This window comes from Emys orbicularis, chromosome 8 (assembly GCF_028017835.1).
Source record: "Emys orbicularis isolate rEmyOrb1 chromosome 8, rEmyOrb1.hap1, whole genome shotgun sequence".
Taxonomy (NCBI): Eukaryota; Metazoa; Chordata; order Testudines; family Emydidae; genus Emys; species Emys orbicularis.
In genome coordinates, this window is record NC_088690.1 from 19,873,570 (window position 1) to 19,896,908 (window position 23,339).

The following is a 23,339-nucleotide window of genomic DNA, read 5'->3' on the forward strand; positions in this document are numbered from 1 at the left end:
CATGTATCTTTTTCAAAGCTTACCAAGATCTCTGACTTGCTATCCCAATCTATTCAGCTGTGCAAAGCTCTGTGATTTCTCTCCATAGGTAAAGCTTAAATGTTTTTGAAGTTGCATGGATCTGCAAGTCTGGCATCTTGCTTTGAGTTTGGGATGAGAATACACCCCAAAACTCAAAGTGAAAATGAACCAAAACTGCAGTCTTCCCCACCCTCCTTATTCTAGGCCAGTGCAACATCACTAAGTTTTGTGAGTGTCAGGGCCGGCTCTGGCTTTTTTGCCGCGGGGGGGGGGGGGCGGAGCCCGGGGGGGGAGGGCGGCCGGAGCCCCGGGGCGAGGGTGGCGAGCCCCGGCGGGGGCTCCGCTCTCCCCCCGGCGGCCGGGGGGAGGGCGCCGGAGCCCTGGGAGGAGGGCGGCGAGCCCCGGCGGGGGCTCGGCTCTCCCCCCCGCCCCCCCCCCGGCGGCCAGAGCGCCGGGGGCAGGGCGGCGAGCCCCGGCGGGGGCTCGGCTCTCCCCCCGGCAGCCGGGGGGAGGGCGCGGGGGGGGAGGGCGGCCAGAGCGCCGGGGGGAGGGCGGCGAGCCCGGCTGTGGTCCCGCTCTCCCCGGCGGCCCGAGCGCCGCGCCGCCCCCCTCCAGGTGCCGCCCCAAGCACCAGCTTGGTTGCCTGGTGCCTGGAGCCGGCCCTGGTGAGTGTCTAAGTAACACCATTTATCCTTCCCTGAAGTGGGGAGTTTTAGATCTGGGATGAAACCCAAACTCTGGTGATAACCTGTCTGTGTGGTTTCTCTATGGAAGTTTTACTCTGATAATTGGCCCATTTAGTGATTTTTTTTTAAATGCTTTCTCCTCATTGTGACCAGGGTGCTTCCTGGAGTTTCACATTCAAAGCCCAGAACCTGTATTAAAGTTTCTTGGATCATGCAATATCATCTAAACCAAATCTGTTTGTGATTCTCTTTGCCACATCACAGCCACAGTAGTCCAATGTGCATATGTCTGTGTGTATCTATATAGGCAAGGGTATCATTTTGTGGGGAGAGGACAAATACTGGAAAATTTAAAAATAGAGAAAGCACTAAAAATATACCAAAGGGTTTTTACTGTCAGGTGCAGAGATAGGGGCAAAAAGATCTAATAGGTTTCTTCAATGTCTGATTTCTGCTTCTGGGATTAAAATATTTATCCTCATTTTAAGCAGCAGAAACTACAGTACTGCTATTCTTCACAAGTAGCAGCTGCTCTATGTAGAATTTGAAATCTATAAATTGGAGCAGTTAGCCCACAGTGCAGCCCCCATTCTGAGGTCCTTCACCCTCGCTAATAACTCATATCTCCATAATTCATGACTGTCAGATGTGTGGTACTAACTCATCAGGTAATTCTGTACTTTGGTCATCTAATTGCCCTAAAGCTTATGAATTTGGGGTTGATCTCATCTGAAGAATATTAAAGACCACGAAATATGTTTGCACGCAAATGAAGATACATTAAGAGAGCATCAAAATTTGATTTGTTCTTGGCAATCACATTTTTCTTAGCTGTTACCCTGCTTTAATAATTTTGAAAGAAAACTCACATGAAGCAACATGAAAGGAATTAGGCTCATGTGGCCACTTGCTCTCTTGTGTCTTGTGTTCCTGAAATTGAAATAAGAAAAACACAACTTAAATCCCACAGAACTGCACACACTACTAAATACACTGCATCGTCAAAGCCTATTTTCACTTACAAATTAAATGAAAGTATCTGTTTTCTAGTTTCTGTGATTCTTTTTCCACTGAATGGGAGTTTTGCCTTTGACTGATATGGAGCAGGATTTAGTCCCTTTGCAAACAAATTCATGTTTGTTAATTTGCTGCTGCATGAAGCTCTTCCCTTTTGCATGCAAACGTGTCAGAGTTTGGTTTGTGGCTAGTCTTTGTTCTAGTGAGCTGACTTGTACAGTTATGAAATCGTAAAGACGCTGCAGCTGGCCTGGAGGCAGGACAGCAGCGTATTCTGTTGCTGTGTGCGGAAGCTAGGTTCAAGAGTCAATTTGGGACTCTCATTTCCTGGGCTGTGGGAGCTGTGGGGACTGTAAATCGTGCAGAATGATGGCTTTATTGTTCTGTGGAGCATGTGGCTTCCTGATCCACTGACACTGCCTGCAAGAAGTTAGACTTGAGGCTAGTTGCTGCGATGCTGATCATAGAAGGGAAATATGTGAATTAGAAAGAAACATTAGGCAGAGATGAAATGGGAGAGAGAGAGATTCTAAGAGCCTGATCCTCAGCTACTGTAAATCAGCATAGCTCTATTCAGTTACACTAGTTCACATCAGCTGGAGGACCTGACCCTAAATATTAACATTAAATTAACTGGATTATATGTGGTCTGTCTGAAATGAGGAATCACTCATGGAGTTATCTAAGATACAGGCATAGATCCAGATTCGTGGACACTCCCAAAATACATGCAGCAGAAGTCAAGGGGCAGTGTGCACAGCTGGCATAAAGCACTCCTTTGTGCTGCTCTGATTCTGGTGGTATTTTTAGCAGCTACCACCATATGTTGTGTTAAACTAGCCTGAGGGCTGGTCTTGCGAACATTGGCTTATAAGAACCATGAAGGGCTGAATACTTAGGCCAGGACTGGATAGCAGATATGTGTTCTAACTATGTCCCCCTTTCCTCATACACTGAAAAAGGAAGGCTTGTGTCATGTAAACCCTACGTTGGATGTAGCCCACTGCAGGATCAACCCTGCACACTGGTGATCTTCCCTGGCTCGCTTACTCAATTTCTGCAATCTTAGAACAGTGACAACTTGGCACAAAGCAGACACAGTGCCCTGGGGATCTGGCCAATATAACTGAAGCCAACGTCACCAGCATTGAAGCAATGATCCTCACGCACCAAATTTGCTGGGGGGACATTGTGTGCGGATGCCAGACTCTCGCCTTCCAAAACAAGCCGCCTATTCTCAGCTCACCCATGGTCAGAGATCCTGTGATGACCAGAGGACATGCTACAAAGACACACTGAAAGTGTATCTCAAGAAAACTGATGGACATCACAAGATGGGAGGAGCAAGCCACCAACCAACCTCATCCTCCATCAGGCAGTGGCCCGCTTCAAGGAGAAGTGCCTTGCCCTCCAAGCTGAAAAGAGAGAGAGAAGAGGAAGGAAAAAGAAAGCACTTTCTCCCAGCAGGCAGCTGACTCGCCAGGAAATGTCTGTACCTACTGCAGGTGGATCTGTGGTTCCAGGATCCTGAGTCATCTCTAAACCCATATGTAAATCTCGAATTGAGAGATCGCTGATGATGATGACCTGGGGATCTGGCCCATATACTAGAGCCCCTTTCTGGTTCAATAACTAGGTACACTTCCTTGAAAATGTAGCTTTATTTATGAGATAATATTAACACAAGCGTAGATGCTGCCGCACCCCCTGGCTTGAAGTGGTTTCAATCATATACAGAGTTTGGTTCAATGGCTCTCAGCACCCCCACTATACAAATTTGTTTCAGCAACCCTGAACACAAGTGCATGTCCACAAAGTGAAAGGATTTTAGCCTGCATTCAACCAAACTATCTTCCTTTTAATCTCCTGCTACAACTTGTCTGCCTCACTCCCATGGGCAAATACAGTATTGAATTCTGTCAGTGCAATTCAGGGAAAAGAACACTGTCAAGTTAAAAATGCATGTATTTTAAAAGTTGCCTTAACAAGGTTGGTTTGTTTTTTAATAGTTAACTTAGAGGTGTGTGGCTTAGTGGATTGAGTGCCGGAGTGAGATTTATGAGACCTGGGTTCTATTCCTGACTCTCCTACTAGCCTGTTGGGTGACCTTGTGCCTCAGTTTCTCTATCTGTAAAATGAAAATGATACTGATTTCCTTTGTAAAGTGCTTTAAGATCCACTGATGAAAAGCATTATAGAAGTGCTAGGAGGTATTATTTTCAGAACTGAAGGAAACTGAACTGAACCTGTAGCACTGCATCCTTGTACAAATGGATAAAACCCTTACAGTGACTAAACAAAAGTAAACTTACTAGTCTATTTTCCTTGTCATAGAACAATAGGGTTAGAAGAGAAGGCAAGGGTCAACCCTCCTGACAAGATGCAAGATTTTGTGTCTAAACCATCCAAGACCGATGCTACCCAACCTCCTCCTTTTGGAGTGAAGGAGCTTCTACAACTTCCCTAGCTCCAAACTGTTAAAAGGACAGGATGCAGGTAAATATCATCGTGACAGGATGTCGGGGTGATATTTACTGTCAGGACAATATTTACCTGCATCCTGTCCCTTTTAGCATTTGGAGCTCTGCTGAAATGATCTAAGGGGGTACAGTGGGAAAGCAGGAAGTGGGCCCAGGAGGGTCTGAAAGAATAATTAGACTTGTCTAGAAGCATAAATATAATCTATAGAAATAAAAAGAACTGTGCAGTCACTAGGGAAGGAAGCTGGAAAGTGACTTGCCACATTTTTCATAATAAAAAATAAAACTGCAGCTACTCAAGTAGTTCTAAGCTGTTAAATATGTTGCTTTGAGGTGAGAATCACAGATTTTAACAGTGGGATGTTGTCCTGTCAAAGTCAACTGTATCCTTACAGAGATGCCAAACAAAACCTTCCTTGGCTGACCGTAGCAGAGATGAAACCTCTGCAGTTATTTGGTGAGAGAACAGCTGAGAGCCTCCTGCTAAGTTTTAATCACTCTGTTTTGTCAGACTACCAGAGGAACAGTTCTATTTGAATATATGATCGCTCAATTCTGTTTTGTTAGAATCTCTCAGTACATAAATAAGGTCAGATAGATGCTTCTTTCTAGCTTGCTTGAATACACCTATTCTTTCCTGTTTGGAAGTAGTTTAATTTATGTTTCTTTACGTGTTGGGATAGTTCATGATGATGATGCAACCTGACGACATCAGATACTATATCCTCATGCGCCAGAGTTTTACATCCCCAGCCTCCTTCCATTTTTTTTTTTTTTTTTTTTTTTACTGGCAATCCCTGCCATGTTGCCTGCTATTTGTACCATGGAAAATCCAGCCCCAAGTAGTAAGGGTTTTTTAGTGGTCTTAAGCAATGTTTGTTTATGCTAAAATGAGTATATTTTATAGTACAAGCTAATAAGTGAGGTCCTGACCTAAATTTATGCATGCATGCTTGAAAAAGATAGAATCACGATTCAATATTTCAACAACTAAATAAAAGTGGTCTGATTTTTCAGAAGTGTTGCGCTCTCACAGATTTTATAGACGACCTTGGGATGTGAAGGCATTCCCCACCTCTGAAAATCGTGTCACTTTTATTTAGGTGCCATGGCCTTTTGTCCATACGTAGAGGAATAATGACCTGAATAAATCACTTTTTTTTCTGAACCTAACATCCTGGTAATATTTAGGAAAACCGGAGCTAGTCGGGGTGACCCAATAAGCTATCATACATGTTTACAGAAATAGTATTAACTTTTTGAAACTGTCAAAATCATTAGAAAACTTTTGAAATCATTATTTTCATTGCATTGGACTCTTCAGATCTTTGTAAATGAACCATCTTTGCTAGAGAGAACTTGTTAATAAGCCCAATGTGCACCCATGTGTTCTGAATAAAAGAGAAATTCACCATTCACTGTAAAAGTTAGCTTCTTGATTTACAAATTAAAACTCAACCATATGCAGTATTTCTTCTATTTCTTGCACAACTGACCTCTGAACTTCAAGGTGATAGATCACCCTATTTGGTGCAGTAATATAACCACCCATTAAAACCTAACAGTTCTGGTTGCCTTTGCTAGAGTGGCCACCAATCAGATACACCCAGGCTGGAAGACAATACCTCATTTAGAGAGATGAAGTTTTTTCCAAGTGTAATTATGTTTCATAGCTGCTGCAGCAGCCATAGTCATGGCAGCATATACAGCGGTTTCAGTTGTTTCCAGTAAAGATTTACCGTATTTATGACATATAAATAAATGTGTATTTTATGAGAGGTTGTTTACTCATTTGGGGGAACTTAGAGTGCATTCTCTGAGTTCCTCCATGGAGTGGCCATGCAGATAGTGTCTCATGGGTCAGTAACTGGTTGACAGACAAGAAATAAAGGGTAGGAATAAATGGTCATTTTTCAGAATGGAGAGAGGTAAATAGTGGTGTCCCCCAGTGATCTGTACTGGGACCAGTGCTGTTCAACATATTCATAAATGATCTGGAAAAACGGGTATGCAGTGAGGTGGCAACATTTGCAGATGATACATAATTACTCAGGATAGTTTAAGTCCAAAGCAGTCTGCGAGGAGTTACGAAGGGATCTCTCAGAACTGGGTGATTGGGCAACAAAATGGCAAATGAAATTCAGTGTTGATAAGTGATCTAAATTAGCTGTACCATTCAAGAAAAAGATCTTGGAAGAATAAGTTCATGGAGGATAGGTCCATCAATTGCTATTAGTCAAGATGGTCAGGGATGCAACCCCATGCTCTGTGTGTCCCTAGCCTCTGACTGCCAGAATCTGAGAGTGGACAACTGGAGATGGCACTAATTGCCATGTACTGTTTGTTGCCTCTGAAGCACCTGGCATTTGCAACTGTTGGAAGACAGGATACTGAGCTAGATGGACCATTGTTCTCAAGTTTGTGAGCAGCATCATTTAAATCTCTTTCTAACTAGCATAGCAGCTGAAGCTCACTATGGGATAGGAAGACTGCTGAAAAAGTTGAAAGTTTATTTAAAAATGGAAGAGCTTCTGATGAAACAGATGCAATTGCGGTCACCTCCCTTGAGTCATGCGGGGCTCTATTTCTCCATCCCCTGCCTAAAATGCTAGAGTGCTGAGCTTTAGGTGCAATATTTTTTTAGAAGCCTGCAACTTTTTGAGATTGGATCCTTTCATCATTCTTGCATTTGCCAAAGCTTGTAGAGTATGGCACTTTATTTTCCTGTCATATAAACCCTTTTAAGAATTTAAACTTTTAATTGAAAATTAGCTTTGAGTATAGTTAGAAATAGCCAGCTATGCCAGTAGCATGTAATCATTTCTGTAAATGGTTTAAATAAAAGTGCTGTGGTGTTGTATACTATTTTTCACTATAATCTTATGTCTACCTGAATAATATTCAGACTGTTTGTATAAAATATTACCACTTTCCTGTCCGTTTAACAGGTCCATTTAATGCTGCTTTCCAGAGATGTAGATCTTGTTGTTTCTCTGTGTGTTAATTACTTTTAGAAAATATCTTATTTTCTCATTTTCTTTTTTTATTTTGGCTGCATTCTTTTAGAGGAAAAGTCCGGTAAGAAATAATTTGCTCTTTTTCTACCTTTTTATAACTTTTTTTTTTTTTTTTTTAACAGAATACTTTCCTTTGGTGTTTTTTCTGTTTCCTCTGTCCATTTTTCACTTGTCTGTAGAACTGAAATGTAAAATGCAAATACCATATATCATTGTTTACAAATGATGGTGTCTATTCTTTCTCCTGTGGATTTAATTCAAAGCTATTTTTAAAATGAGCTAGGTTTCGCTTCCATTAAATTTAATTATTTTCCCCTTTGGCTTGTATGAGAAGAGGAAAGTTTGAGGGTGTTTTTTGCCCAAAGATTTATGGGATGAAATCCTGTTCCCAATGTAGCCAATGAAAGTTTTCCCATTTACTTGGGTGGGCCAGGATTTCACCCATGATATGTTTAATGCACATTACATTGCATGTCCAGTTAACAGATGATGGGGAAACCAAAAGTTCTATAGCGTAACCTTTGCTGCTGTAGTAACATTAACAATATTAATGTGTTCTTGCCAAATACTTGGTTATAAATTTTCATGCCATAATGTGTAGGCCTACACAGAGTTTTGAACATTAAATGAGTTGTGTGGTCTGAGCACCAGATCTCAAGAGAGGAACTTCTAAATTCTAGTCTCATCTCTTATAATTACTCCTCCTATTGCCTTGGGCAAGTCCCTTGAACTATCTGCCTCATTTGCCATCTGTAAAACAATGATTTTTCCTGACAGTCAGGAGTCTTGTGAGTTTTGTTGGCTAATGTTTGGACTGAGAAGTGGGTTGTAAGATAAGCTGAGTGATAAGTTCTAGTTATTTAGGCATATTAGATACATGTTCTAAAGATGAACTCTCCTTTCTTCACTTTGCTACCTTACAGTACCTCTTATTACTTAAGTTTTCTTGTGGCATATGGTAAATATTTTTTCTACCAAAATAGTTTTGAATGGATTTGAAGTAAAGTAAAAGTCCACTTGTTTCATCATTAAAAGAAACCAAATGTTTAAGAAATTTTACAACGTATCTTAATTTTTAATATGGAAGAAAATACTACCTTGATCAAATAAATAAATTATAAGAGGACTTGCTAACTAAGAAGAACACTATGCAAATAGACCTTGTCATTGTAGAAAAAAATGTAGGGACAGATCCTTAACTCACCTAACTCGGTAGCGCTCCACTGAAGTTGGTGGAGCTATTGCATCTGACACTGGCTGAGGTTCTGGTCTATAAACGTCCCACTATAACAGAAATACCTTTCTGATTCATTTTCTCCATACCACTGCAACTTCAACTTGAAGTTAATTAGTAAATTTTAGGTGGAGCTTTCCTGCAGTCTGTCTGTATTGCAGGTGGTGTGTCTGTATCGATGTGGCTTTTGTTCCTTTACCAGAAATCTGGGACTTTTTGATCTTAGCTGTCTGCATAACCATTCACAAATAACAGTCAAGTTTTATTAGAAAATCTAAATCAGAATTTGAATGATCTCCTGGCTTTTAAAAAAACACTCATGCCTTTAATTATCTAAGGTACTTTTGTTTACCCAGTGACCCCATGGACTTTGTCACTGGTCTGTTGAATTTCACATAGGTTTTTTTTCCTGCTTTACTTATTTCCCTTGCTGGGCAGAATAGACAGCTGCATTCATGTACATAAAATGGCCTACCTGCTTCAAAATGAGAGATGACGTGTCCCATGGTAGGCTAGATGAGCTAACCAAAGATACAGAGGTCTGGTCTAGTCTTCATTGTGCACATAACTCCCATTAACCTTAATGGAAATAATACGTGCAGAACAAGGGGAGAATACGGATCAGGGAAAAGACCAAAATATGAGATGTCACTGGGATAATGGGGAGTGGAGGGTTAGGGGGATGGAGAATGAGAGAGGCACTCTAAAGGTATGCAATGAAGGTTTCAGTCAAATCCGACTATTTGTTATGTAAAACCACTGAAGTGCTCTCTGTTTTTTAAACAAATAAAATTCTTCTCAAACTTGCACAAATACAAAAGCCTCATTGGACTAATAAATTTATCACATCTACCCCATTAATGAAACATTCTTAATCGTATCAGATTCCTGAATTCACTAGAAAAAGGACTAACCTAGCAAAGACTACCTTGAGTGGAACTGTCAAGTATTCATTAACAAATATCACAGAGTTGTGGGGAAAGTCCAGTAAAACATCAGTTGAACAGTCCTGTATTTATTGTACATCAAACTGACTGCGGAGCTTTGCGAAACAAGAAGAGTATGCCCAAGGCAGTTGTGATTTTGACATGTCTGACTGTTAGCATTTGAAGTTCCAAAACCCTACACCATCTGTTTGCAGAACACCTAGATAACTGAAACACAACTCTGAGATATGTCATGAATAACTTCAATTTTGATTGACACATACGTGGTGATAGTAAGTTGCAGTTGTTTATTACAGGAAAAAGATTTTTACCAGTTGGCTACACCAAAGGAAAAAACAAAAAACCCTCAAAGGCAGATTAGAAGGTTCCTCGTAAAACTGTGGGAAAATGACATTCATCCCTTCATTTACTTTCTTTGTGACTTTGGCATGATTGGCCATAATGGCACATGTACCATGGCTTTTCCAGTTTCTTTTTACAGAAGAACCTCAAACACTGAGAAATGTGAACATCTCAAATCCCCGACCTTATGTGGCAGAGAAGTCATAAGAACTTGTATGGTTCTTGATTTGGAACATCACCAATTGCTTCTAAAACCTTAGATGAACTTAACTTTACTTAATTACAGATTACGGGTCCCTGAAAAATTCCCCCTCCACTTCTGATGTGACATTTGACATTAAGAATATGTGTGTGTATTGGCAGGGAAAAGGGAGATGTCCTTGTCCCGGTTCCGTAACTGTCGATTACTAGGTGCAGTAAATACACCACAGTTCAGCTTAGCATTGTCTTCAAAAATGGTTAATACTTTGTATCAAATTCATTAACCCAAAGAGACTGTCTCTTTCAGGTATTTGTGCAGGTGTGAGAAGAATATTAATGGTTTTGAAGACTATGTAGTACCTTACTCTCAACTTTATCACTGATTTCATGAAACTGTTAGTTTTATCCATACATTTTAACTTATCTCTGCTGTAACACACACATGCTGTATATGTATATACATTCAATTATATACAAGCACACACAATAGGCCATATGTTCAGCCTTCCTCTGGCTGCTTTGCTTTGCTCTGGCAGCACACAGCAGCCAAAAACCCGTGCCAATCCAGCCCTCTGTGGATTCCTCCAGCATAGGAGGAACCCCTATGTAGGGTGACCAGACAGCAAGTGTGAAAAATCGGGACAAGGGATGGGGGGTAATAGGAACCTATATAAGAAAAAGACCCAAAAATCGGGACTGTCCCTATAAAATCGGGACATCTGGTCACCCTACCCCTATGTAGTAGCTCTAGGAGATGTGGACAGGAACACCAGTGTGCTCTCATAGTTCCCAGCTACTGGTACAGCACTTAGGAGTCCTAGGCAGCTAAGAGCAATTTAAAGGATATCTGAGGTTGCTGGAGTTCCTAACCCCAGGATCAGGGAGCTTCAGAGTACCAAAGCATACCCCACCTCCCACCCACTGCACCAAGCTTATCAGCTGCAGCTGAAGATATATGCTGGCATCTTTTTTTTTGCTTGTATCAGCAGGTAAAGTTATAGTGATACCAAAGGAAATCCGAGCCAAAGAAATAACAACCTGTGTTGTGTTGTCCAAACGTGGTCTGTGAAGCTAGTAACTTAGCTGATTGGTGCACACATAGAAGATTCTCATTGGGACTTAGTGTCCTTTAAATAGGGAAGGAATTTTCATAGAAACGTAGAAGTGAATCCTAGAAAAGTAGGACTGGAAGGGACCTAAATAGGTCTTCTAGTCCAATCCCCTGCACTTAAGGCAGGACTACGTAATAACTAGACCATTCCTGACAGGTTTGTCTAACCTGTTCTTAAAAATCTCCAGTGACGGAGATTCTACAACCTCTCTAGGGCTTTCATATTCATTGGAAGACACTTAGGAGAGAATACTGATAGACTCCATGTATATGTACAACTTTCTACCCCATTATACCTCTGAAGCATACACCAAGGTGTTGGCTTATTATATTCTTTTCTTGTTCTGCTACTGAGTTGTCTTCCTCTGTACAGTAGTGGTTCTGGGTACTCCTGTGTCCTTTCAAGTTCAGACCTTTTTTGGATGTGTGTGTGTGTGGGGGGGTAATTGCTACCCCATAATCCATTCTTCTTGTGCTCCGCCTCTGGCTGAGTATTCTCACTCACTCTTTTTACATTGGCTCACATTAACAAGTATTTTTCCTTATTGATAATAGGGTCGTCATTGAGCTAGGACAGCATGTTCTCAAACCCCGTGATTTTCATTTCAATCAACTGAAAATTTCCAAGGAAATATTTCCTCTTTTTGTTAATGGCAATTATTTCTCTCCTGTAGAGCTTTTTTTTAAAAAATTCATTGTTACCTTGGCATTCAAAACCAACTGCCTCTCAGTCCAGTTCTGTTTCTCAAATGCATATATAATGTACTCACCACCATGGTATTTAGGTGCCACGTGTTTGAAATAGTTGCTGGTCTGCTGCAGTTTCTTTATCCTCACAAGATTTGGGTTTGAAGAATCTCTTCCCAGGGGAGGTCTGTGGCTTGTTTATGGCAGTGTTCTCAAAGTTTAAAGACGCCTCAGGATGAGACGACACCCTGCATAGACTGCATAACCCATTAACCTGCCTTGTAGAGTTGGATGAGACTTGAGATGTCATTAAAACACCATTTGACACCTGACTTAGCACCCAAAAATACTTAATTTCTTTTAACAAAAGGCTTCCTATAGCCTGGTAAATTAAATATATTTTTAAATAGGGAAATGACGCTTCAAATCTATGCTTATATTAATATATCTTTTTTAAATCCTGGATTTTTTCCCTTCTCATGGAAGGGTCCTGTGAGCGCTAATGATGCCTCTTCCCTGATTTTTCCTCTTGAGAAGAAACTGTCAATCTTTCAATCATTATCTATCAAATTGCTTTGTAGCATTTTGTAATTTACAAATGTGGATTAAAATTAAACCAGCCAACTGCTGTTCACTTGGAATCTGACCCGGGCTTTGACTCCAGGTGTCTTGAGCTGAAAGGCTAGTGCCCCAAGCTAGATACTCGGTGCTTTTTGTATCTTATTTTAAACTTAGTGCTTCAGTGGGTTGTTGGTCAGAGATTTGAACTGTGAATTACAAGTGCCTCTAACTCTAGTTTATTAGTCTCATAGTGTAAGGGAAGCTAAAGTGGCTGAAAATTGTGCAGAGACAATTCCAGGTGCTACAGGAACAAGGAACAAAATGAGCTTATTCTTATAGGGCTCACTAGGACACACTGTTGTTTTTTCTGGTAGATATTTTTACTGTAACAAAGCAACATGACCTAGTGCTTAGTTCCTGACACTTTGAGCTTGGAACTACTGAGTTCTAATAGCAGCTCATCATGACTCTGGGCTAATCACGTGCCCCCAGTCCTGCAGTAAGCTCCAGTCACTCTAATATTGGTAATACTTAGCATTCTTACATCTCAGCTCAGAGGGAATTAAGGTTGCTCAGCACCTCAGAGTCATGCCTTTAATCCTCTATCTCTTTTCATTTTCTTCATCTGTAAAACTTGGATAAGAATATGGTATCTCCTTCCCAGGTGCACTGAGCATTGATTGTGAAGCACTTTGAAAAATGTAATATATAAAACACTCTACACATGTTGAGTATTAGCTATCCCCTGTAGCTCTAATATTACTATCTCAGAGGGAGAGAGAGATCCGTATGTCTGGACTGTGCCTGCCCTAGATCATTGGCTTCTTGGGACAAGGACAATCTGGAATGCGTTGTACACACCAGTGTTCAGTTCTCTCTCTCACTCACTCTCTGTAGTTGTGATGACCCCTAACAATAATTAAAATAGTGCATTTGATCATTTTAGTTTGCCGCCTCTTGAAAAATTATCCATTGACTCAGCTTTATTTTATGGCATGGTTCTAAAGAACTGAGGAATTATTGCAAGCAAGAAAGACAGAACAAGAGGAAGGGAACTTGATCTTGAGATCAGATGCACACCTGTTAAGTCTCCACAGGTTGGATACCATCTCTCAGGCTTCCTCAAGAAATCTCATGCATTTTCTCCCATGGTTTTTCTCTTGAAACTGCTTATGTGGGTGGGTTCAGACAACTCTTCTCCATTGTGCACTCTCCCAGCTCCTCTGCTTTCCATGAGCTGGTCGTATTGTGAGGAGTATGGTAGCTGAGAACAGAGGAGCCTGGAGGACAACATGAGCAAAGCAAATCAGCCCATCTGCTTGCCCAGTACTCCTGAGAGGGGAAGGTGCTTGTAAAGAGGTTTCTAACTTCAGAACTGAGTTGTGAGGAGGAGAGCTCCATTGCCACAGGAATGAGGGGAGGGAAAAGATGCTTGTAGAGATGCCTGAGGGATGTACTTATTACACCTAAAGTTGGGAACTTCAGGCACCCTAACAGACATCTTCCATCCCACTGTGATTCTGGAGCCTAATGTTTAGGTAGTTTACCCCCCAAATTCCTGACAGCCTTGTAAATCTCTAAAAAGGGTATATAAAGCAGGGTCAAGGTCATCACCATTAATGAGCAAAACCCAAATTCGGGTAGGCGTGGGGGTGCAGGAGTTCACTTTTCAAAACACTATTTATTTAATTAGAAAAATCTCATATTACCCAAGTCTGTTTACTGATCTGTCATTCTCTGACCAGGTGTCTGTTCTCTCTTCCTTCTTGCTGATCACAGAGGCGCAGCCCGGTAAAAACTCTTACAATGTTGTTGTCCTTACATTTGTTGTGAAAATGGCTGACTAGTTGTTGGGGTCTGGTTTATTTAGCCTTAAATCATTTTTTCTGTGTATCTGTAGTGAAGTAAATGAATGTACACTTTATTTGGTGTAAGTTTTTTTTTTTAACCTTCTGAATGATTGATGTATCAGAGAGAAGTCAATATACATGCTTCTTTGTTCAAATACATATGTATTTGTATTAGTCACTCAGGGTTCAGTCCAGCAGCGGTGTGAATGAGTTATGGTTATGAAAGCAGGCCTGAGCCATCAGTGCTTTGTTATTGGGCTGCTGAGCATGGTGTAGTGTTGTTCTCACAGTCCAACAGGGTGAAGAAAACCAAAGGGAGAAGGTGATTCAGGCTAATTGCAAGAACACTGTGCCCAGCATACACACGAAAGCACTGAGCAGCTTGTTGTGGAAGATGTTCCATGAGACCCTTCTGAAGTGTTCTCCCATGGCTGCCCCTGCCCCATTGCTTAAGAGCTGGCCTTAAAAGAACACAGGAATAGGTGCTACCCCTGATAGGTGGTAGGAATAAATGAAAATCCTGAAAATGGCTGCCATTCATATCAATTGCATTTAAGTACCTATTCCTCAACCATGCCCTATCCTTGTCTCCCCTGCCATTCTCTTCAGGAGCAAAATTGATTCCATAACATGTACATGTGTGTCATAAAGGTAATTACCAGCATAGATGGTGGATTGGAGTCAAATTTCATTTACTCCTTAGTATTGATGCTTGTCTTCTCAATCAAATTGAGATGTCAGCTTTGTTACCTGTTTTACATATAAATTATGCTCACCTGGTCCTAAACCTTAGTGTTTGTTTCTAATTCCAGGGTGCAATTAAAAGGAATTTATCCAGTAAGTATATATTTTTTAGTTTGCAGGAACAGATAGTGTCTCAAGAAGATTGATTCTCTCGTGAACTTTAAAGAAGGCAAATTTATGTCAAAACGTGCTCCTCTACGTAGTTTTCAAAGTATACTTAAACTTTCATTTCCCAAAGAGTAACTCTTAAAGGAGAACTCTAGGTACTGTATTATTAATGACTGAACCCTTGAAATGGATGGGGGATGCAGTGCATGTGCCATTGAACTGCTGTATGTAGTGTTCCACCCTTCAAGAATGTGTTGCGTATAAAATTAACTTAGTCTATTAATGTAGGGTGACCAGATGTCCCGATTTTATAGGGACAGTCCCAATTTTTGGGTCTTTTTCTTATATAGGCTCCTATTACCTCCCACCCCCTGTCCCGGTTTTTCACATTTGCTGTCTGGTCCCCCTACTATTAATGTGATATGATGCCTCTAAAGTCAAAAGGCACATGGAGCATTCTAAGTTGGTGGCATGCAACCCTGTTCAACAGACTATATTTCTTAGAATGTCAAATAGTCCCAACCACAAAATTTTTAATAAGGAGGAATAAAGAAGGCAAAGCTAGTGCTTATGCCTTTGTGCTCTCAAGTCAGAAAAATTAGATAGCAGACAATTAGATTCTGCTTTCTATGCAGACAGCTATACAATGGGCTTGGTATGTGGCGACTTGCTGAATACATATATTCAGGGAATATATGAATTCAGTGAGCCAGGAGTTACACACATACTGTAAATCTCTGCGTAGAGGGATGAGATTAATATATTTGTATGTATTGGGGAGCTGAATTACACTTCATCACCTTATTATGGCTTGAGATCACTCAGCCTCTGACTTCTATGTCCACGTTTAATTTTTAGCATGTAAGTGCATGCTAGTTTCATGTAGTTGAGGTGATCCACATCTTTGAGTAGTTCATATGAAAAATTGAGATAGAGAACTCAAGTGAGAACTGATCTAAACAGAACTATTATATGCGACAGGTGAAGAGATAGCAAGACCTAGGCGTTCAACACCAACTCCAGAACTTGTAAGGTCAGTATGAAAGAAATTGTAAATTAATCTAGATATTGCACAAATGTTAGTCTTGGATCCTTGCACCAAAGGTAGAGATGAGCAGTTAACTTATTACCTAACCCACAACTACTTTGGGAACTGATACCCTCTTAGTTTTGCAGATTTTCATGTACAAAACTATCTAGATTTGATACCATTCTTGGTAGCAACTTCAGGAAAGAAGCATTTCTTAAAAACACCATCTCCAGCATTTCATCTTACTTCCTGGAACCAATCATAATTGTAAGAATGATGTCAAAAAGTGGAAGTGCCCTCCATGAAGTAAAGTAAATCATATTAATATATTCTCCTGCCTACTGGGTCAAGATGACTCCGTGCCAGCCTGAAGAGTTCACTGTGTGCTTTAAGGCTGATAAGAAAGCTTTATTTATCTAAATTTAGCTCCCTACCTGTGACAACTTAGCTGTCTGGTTATCACTAACACAGCCACCTTCCATTTCACAGGTGGCTTTGCTGTATTTCAATGATGGGTGTCTAGTGTGTAATCACACTATTGCCTGTCTTGTTTGTAATCCATTTACCAAGCTATATTATTTGGGACCTTTGGTTGAAAGGTCAATCAAATCTTATATAAATGTCAGTGATTGTATTTATTCATGATGCTTCCTCTCATGCTGACTATAACAACTTTGTAAAGATATCAGATGCCATGGTGATAGGCACTGTATAAAAATCTCAATAGATCTAGAAGCATACCAAAAGCAAATGCAGAAATAAAGGCCTGCTGAAGCCATTTATATTAGTTTTCTTTATTCATGTTGGGATGATGCCATGATATTATAAAACAATCAGGTCTCTTCTAATCTTTGGAATAAAGCTATGGAATGTATGGAATGAAACAGAAAAAAGATAGCCAAGCCAAACATTTAATGTTAAACATCACCCTGTTCTGCCACTGATGTGCAAGTAATTCATATCCAGAATAATACTTGTTTGTATTAACAGGAGTTATCTACGCAATCTGTCTATATTAGTTATCTCTCTACTGCCTAGCTCCTTGTGACACCTTAGAGACTAACAAATTTATTTGAGCAACAATCTAATGGGTCCATGGCCACCCAGGTCTGGCACCTTTGCTATAATAGCACAGATCCTTGTCACCTGAACTAAAGAAGAATCTTCACATTGGCTGTGTCTACAGTGCACCGTAGTGCAACTATGGATTGGTGGGGGGGTGAATCGCAGCACACATCGAAATGCTGCAGTGCTCTGTATCTGCCCTGTGTGGACAGTGCAGTCATGAACTAAAAGGAACCTAGTTTGTATTAGCATAGTCCTTTTCAAACAGGACAACATTAACGCAAACCAGGTACTTTTTAGTTTGTGCCAGCAGCATCCACATGGGTCAGTTACAGCACTTTGGTGTGTGCTGCACCTCACACCCCTGTAGTCCAAACGACAGGACAGTACAGACAATTATCAGTAGACCTAAGGGTTTTCATCTTCCCTGTGGGTCAGCCGCTTGCAGGCTATATAGTCAGACACTTGATCAATGCTGGCAGTATCTCCAGTAGAGAGTGTGGTATGCATGCATGCTAGTTAGCCCTTTAATCCCACACATAGCACCGAGAGGCTAACACCTCAGGACCTCTTCATCCTTTAAGCCCATTTACAGTTTGTTCCTTACATTTCTTGTGCCAATATTTGTATTATCCTGCAGCAAAAAAGCCCCAGATGATCCTTCAGCCCTCGCCCCACTGTTTGGCCCACCACTGGAGTCAGCATTTGAGGAACAAAAGTTGGAAGGTATGAAAATTGACAGAGGGGTGGGTTGCTTGCTTGTTTGTTTACTAGCCTGGCCATTTTTTAAAAATGGGAATGTTAGTTTGAAATAAGCCTTTTAAAAAAATAAGTGAATTCTGTAATAAGGTCAAATGTGCAACAAGTCTACTTGATCACTCTTCCTGCCATTGAGACATTGCACCTGGGTAACTCCTTCCTGTACAATACATAGAAACTGGCACAGTCTGCAGATTATAAATTGATGATAAACATGTAACTAGTAGTTCCAGTGCATGCAAAATAATTACCCTCTCGCAAAATAAAATTTAATCAGTGATCAGTTTCGTAAGTAACTTACACTTCTGATACAAACCAAACCATAGTCACAGGGGAGATCATATGCTCCTGGTGTAGGCCCCTCAATCCAATATAAACAGAACCACAAGGGATATAATTTCCTGGAGAGTATCTCTGTTAAATATAAACAGCATCCCAGAGGATGTAACATCATGGCATTTTCTCTGTGAATGTGATTTTCTATATTAGGCAGATAGACCAGGCATTTGAAACCCTTTTAAAAGGAACATCAGCTCCAGCCAGACATTGAGTCAGGGAGAAGCATGTGCCAATCCAAGTATCGATGGAATGTTTGTATCTTCTGTCTGGTAGAAATTGGTATTCATAATTAATTAGTGGATTCTATAATTGAAATTAAGTATTTTGTATTGCTTTGGTGTATGTGATTTATTTTTGTGTTCTTAGCTCCTTTAGATCAGACAGAGATATGGGGTTCTGTCCAGCCAGTGAATTCCAGTCTAGATTCTCCAAAGCTACCAAGACCTTTTCCAACTGGAAGTAAGTTAAGTGTGGATTATCAGTCTGAAAAATCAGGTGTTTCATTTTTATTATCTGGGCTAGGTATACTATGAAATTCTCTAACACTGTAATCATGTGGCAAGTTAATTTGTTTTTACTGGACTGACTTTAACTGCAACATACTAGAATGGGAAAAGGTGACATTAGTTTAATAATGTATTGGATAGATGGCTTTCAGAATGAAGGAAACAATTCACTTCATCCCTGGGGAGAGAAGCTTCTGCCTGTAATGTATCTGAATTTGCAAGACTAAATTTGACTCTATTTATCTGAAGAGAGAGAGAGAGAGAGATCTAGGAACAAATACAGCATATGATGGATACTATAGCTCCTGCTTATCTCCAAGAAAGATCCCGCTATCCTAAATTCGATTCACAGTTATATCTCCAGAGGAAATCATAGAAATGTCGGTCTGGAAGAGACCTTGATAGGTCATCTACTCCAGCCTGCTATCTAGGACCAAATATATCTAGATATCCCTGACAAATGTTTGTCTAATCTGTTCTTGAAAACCTCCAGTGAAAACCTCCACAACATCCCCTGTAAACCTATTCCAGTACTTACCTGTCCTCAGTAGTTTGAAAGATTCTTCCTAATATCTAACCTAAATCTCCCTTGCTTCAGATTAAGCCCATTACTTCTTGTCCTACCTTCAGTGGACATGGAAAACAGTTGATCACCATCCTCTTTATAACAGCTCTTCATGTATTCAAAGATTATCAGGGCCCCGCTCAGTCTTCTTTTCTCAAGACTAAACATGCCCAGTTGTTGTTGTTTTTTACCTGTCCTCATAGGTCAGATTTTCTAAACCTTTTATCATTTTTGTTGCTCTCCTCTGGGCTCTCCAATTTTTTTCCACATCTTTCTTAAAGTGTGGTGCCCAGAACTGGACACTGTACTCCAACTGAAGCCTCACCAGTGCTGACTAGAGAAGGACAATTGCCTCTTATCTTATATATGACACTCCTGTTAATACACCCCCAGAATGATATTATCCTTTTAGTAACTGCATCACACTGTTGTATCATATTCCAATTTTAATCCACTGTAACTCCCAGATCCATTTTAGCAGTACTACCGCCTAGCCAGTTATTCCCCATTTTGTAGTTGTGCATTTGATTTTTTTTCTTCTAAGTGTAGTACTTTGCACTTGCCTTTATTGAAGTTCATCTTGATACAGATAGTGGTGATGCACACTAATTGCCCTATAATCATCATTTAATTATGCAAGGATTTTAAAATAATCTACCATGATAAAAAGCAGTCAGTCATATCTCTGTACCACATTCCTGAATCTTGGGACAGGTGTGCAATTAATCTTTACCAACTCTGCACCTTCAATGGCACTAAAAAGAAGACACCCTGAACAGGAGGACCCTACAAAGAATCAAACACAGTTTTTTATCAGCTTAATGCATCTCTTGAATTTATATTCTTTCCTCTGACCTGTTTTTCAGCACCTCCACCACTTCCACCAAAAAACATTCCAGCTACACCACCTAGGACTGGTTCTCCCTTAACAGTTGGAATAGGTAAGAATGAGGCATTACGTTTATTAGCTCATGAAATAATACTGCATAAGATATATACCGGGTACTGTGCATAACTGAGCATGGTCCTGTAACCACTGACTCCAGAACACACACCCCCCACACACACACACCGACTTCAGTGCAATTTCTGCATGTGTAAATGCTTACAGAATCAGGTCCATTCTGAGGAAATCTGCATAATGACCACCTATTTGAACGTACTTGTATATGTTTAAAACACATGCATTTTATGTTTCCTTTTTATTTCCGATGTTTTTGCATCTATTGTGTTCAAAATTATACTACCTAAGTCCTACATACAGAGCCCTTGGTTTTTGAATGATTTTGTCATCTTTACTATCTATTGGTTTATTTCCTCTCCCACTTTTTGGTACTGAGCCATTTTAGTAAAGAAATGTGACACTAGTTCTAAAGTTATACCTGAAACTGTTATAGTAGCTCTTTAAATTGGCTTTTAACTTTCATTTTGAATGTATTTTTAAGGTTCAATTCTTGTGAAATATGGGTGCAAAACTAACGTTCCTTTTTCTAAGAGCAATTCGGGGTCTGATCCTGTAATTCTTGCACCCCAAACTCCTGTTGCTTTTCAATGGGAAGCTTGGGTGCGAAGTTAGGATTTAATCTAGAATTAGAAAATCTCAGTGTTATTCATGCAGAGGTATGCCAAATAGCTTTGCTAACTATAATACTTGTAAAGATGTATGGTGAAAGAAATCTAGGCTATGTGGAATGCAACAGGAGTAAATGAGGTGCTTATAGCTGTATGTGGCTAGCAGACATAAATTTATCAACTAAAATCAGAACTGTATGTTTAAATAAAGAAATACAATCGTTCTTTGAAACAGATGCATTGTATGGAAAACAATAGTTACATTATGCAACATGAACATACAATGCAAATGTGGTATATTATTGATCCATTTAGTCATATAGAATCTCTATGCAATGAACTTAGTGCTCTATTCATCAATATCTTTATTCATACTCACGTATCTTCATTTTTCCATTTTATAGCTATGCAGTCAGATGGCAGTTGTCAACCTGCATAAAATAGCATTCATCAACAAGAGCAAATGAAATACGCAGCCATGTGTGACTATATATTTGCTGGCTTTTGGCTTGCAGCATATTTCAGTATGTGTATTAAATGTGGTAATACAGAAAGGTCTCTTTTTAAAATTGAATACATTTTACTCCCTAAAATACAGCATGAGTGGTTTTCTAAAATCTAAGAATATGCAATAGATGTAGATGGATGTACACAGGAGGGTATGTAGTCATTATAGTAGTGGTGTAGTGGGTATAGCTGGGGACTCCTGGGATTGACCATCTTTTGCCACTGACTTTGAGACTTTGGACAGATCACTGTGTTAATCGGTTACCCCTTCATTAAATAGGTATAATACAACCTCCCTGGGATGTGGTTAGGCTTGCTTAACTTTGAGATCTTCCATAAAAGATGCTATACTGTGTAAGTGTCCAGTCTGATCATCAGTATTCCACAGTAAGAAGGACAGACAAAAATCTGAGTATTAGAGGAATATGTGGAGTTTGTTTCCATTGGCTGCAATATAGCTATGTTGATGAATTCTATTTCCATATTGGTTACAAGGCTAGATTTGCTCAAAAATGAACAACAAATGGTGCGTGATGATTCAGTTCATGAGTAAAGCCTTTAAAAAACCCTGTGTCCACAGTAGGTTACAATTGAAATACATACACACTGTATGCTACAGTATACTGCATGTACATTGCCAGTATATTTATAAGTGTTCCAAAATAATATATGTGCATGTATAAATATGCAAGTTATCTCAGGTGAATCTCAGGTTACTGTGCTGTGTGTGTATTTTTAAAATTTAGTAATAATTCACACAATGTTAAGTTATTTAGACAATGCATAATGAACATCACTAGCCAATTATATATTTCAGTAGAATGCAGATATGATGTAAAGTAATATACAAGAAAGGTATACATATGGTATAGAGTGCATGCTTTTTTCATATAATGTATATATTTTAATCCCATATATGCTTTTGTACATTGTGCATAACCGTATTACGTAGATATCTTCATGCACATGCACTATATCTCCAATAACTGGTAAGAAAACATGCTTTTTAAGTATCTCTGCTGGAATGTAGCTGACTTTGCAAGCCCCATATAAATGTAGAGTATAGTGCAACTTCAGCTATACCATCAATATTAAAGTTTAAAATAAACTACTTTGACCACAGGAAGTGACCAGACAGCAACAGAGGTCAAAAGTGACAAACTACCATCAATCAATGACTTGGACAGCATTTTTGGTCCAGTATTATCCCCCAAGTCTATTGCTGTTAATGCAGAAGATAAGTGGGTCAATTTTTCTGATCAGTCCCCGGAAAACGTAACAGCAGAGTTGACTTCAAGGGAAAAAGTGGTGTCCCCACCTGTGGCATCAGAAATCCCAGCTGAATCTCCAGCTGTTGAAACTTCCCGCAATGTTCCATCACCTCTCAATTTAGAAGAGGTTCAGAAGAAAATTTCTGAGCAAACCCACGTTAAAGATGATAACTTAGAATCAACAGCATCTCCTAAAGATTTTGGGTTGGGACAAAGAGCTACACCACCTCCCCCTCCACCACCTACCTACAGAACAGTGGTGTCATCACCGGGACCCAGCCCTATCAGTGGCACAGGAAGCACCAGTGGTATGTCTTATAGCTTGAGTGTGCTTCAGTGTGCCCATGAATGCCTTTTTGCTGCAGTGTGAACACAACCTTTTAGCTGCTCTTAGCTGGCTTTTAAGCATCAGTCATTCCCTTTTGTTTGATTGTACTGTGCCCCCAGTGGCGTATTCTTTTCATATAATGCTCTTGTGGTCCAAGTCGAGCTTGTACCGTAGATATCATGTTTCCTTTTACCCTGTCATTGTTGAATGTCTGACATGAGAGGGGGAGTTGTGACTCCGCAAATCAGACTCCAAGGTGTAAATCTAGACAGCTTTTCACCAAAGATCATGTTTATTGCCTTAAATAAGTGCACGTGCTCAACAGTTTGAACTTCTCTCCCAGATATCCACCTGTGATACATGAGTATTTGCAGTGCCCCAAACTGCTGAC

General features: G+C 40.1%; 1 protein-coding gene across 1 annotated transcript in view; it reads left to right on the forward strand.

Annotated features, from left to right (window-relative positions):
- SGIP1 (SH3GL interacting endocytic adaptor 1) overlaps nt 1-23,339 on the forward strand; it is a 178,772-nt gene that overhangs the window by 105,956 nt on the left and 49,477 nt on the right. The window contains exons 10-17 of the mRNA XM_065409303.1: nt 7,271-7,282; nt 14,084-14,095; nt 14,967-14,991; nt 15,988-16,039; nt 17,742-17,827; nt 18,566-18,658; nt 20,137-20,211; nt 22,473-22,928. Of these exons, the coding sequence (XP_065265375.1) occupies nt 7,271-7,282; nt 14,084-14,095; nt 14,967-14,991; nt 15,988-16,039; nt 17,742-17,827; nt 18,566-18,658; nt 20,137-20,211; nt 22,473-22,928 (811 nt within the window). The remainder of the gene's footprint in view (nt 1-7,270; nt 7,283-14,083; nt 14,096-14,966; nt 14,992-15,987; nt 16,040-17,741; nt 17,828-18,565; nt 18,659-20,136; nt 20,212-22,472; nt 22,929-23,339) is intronic.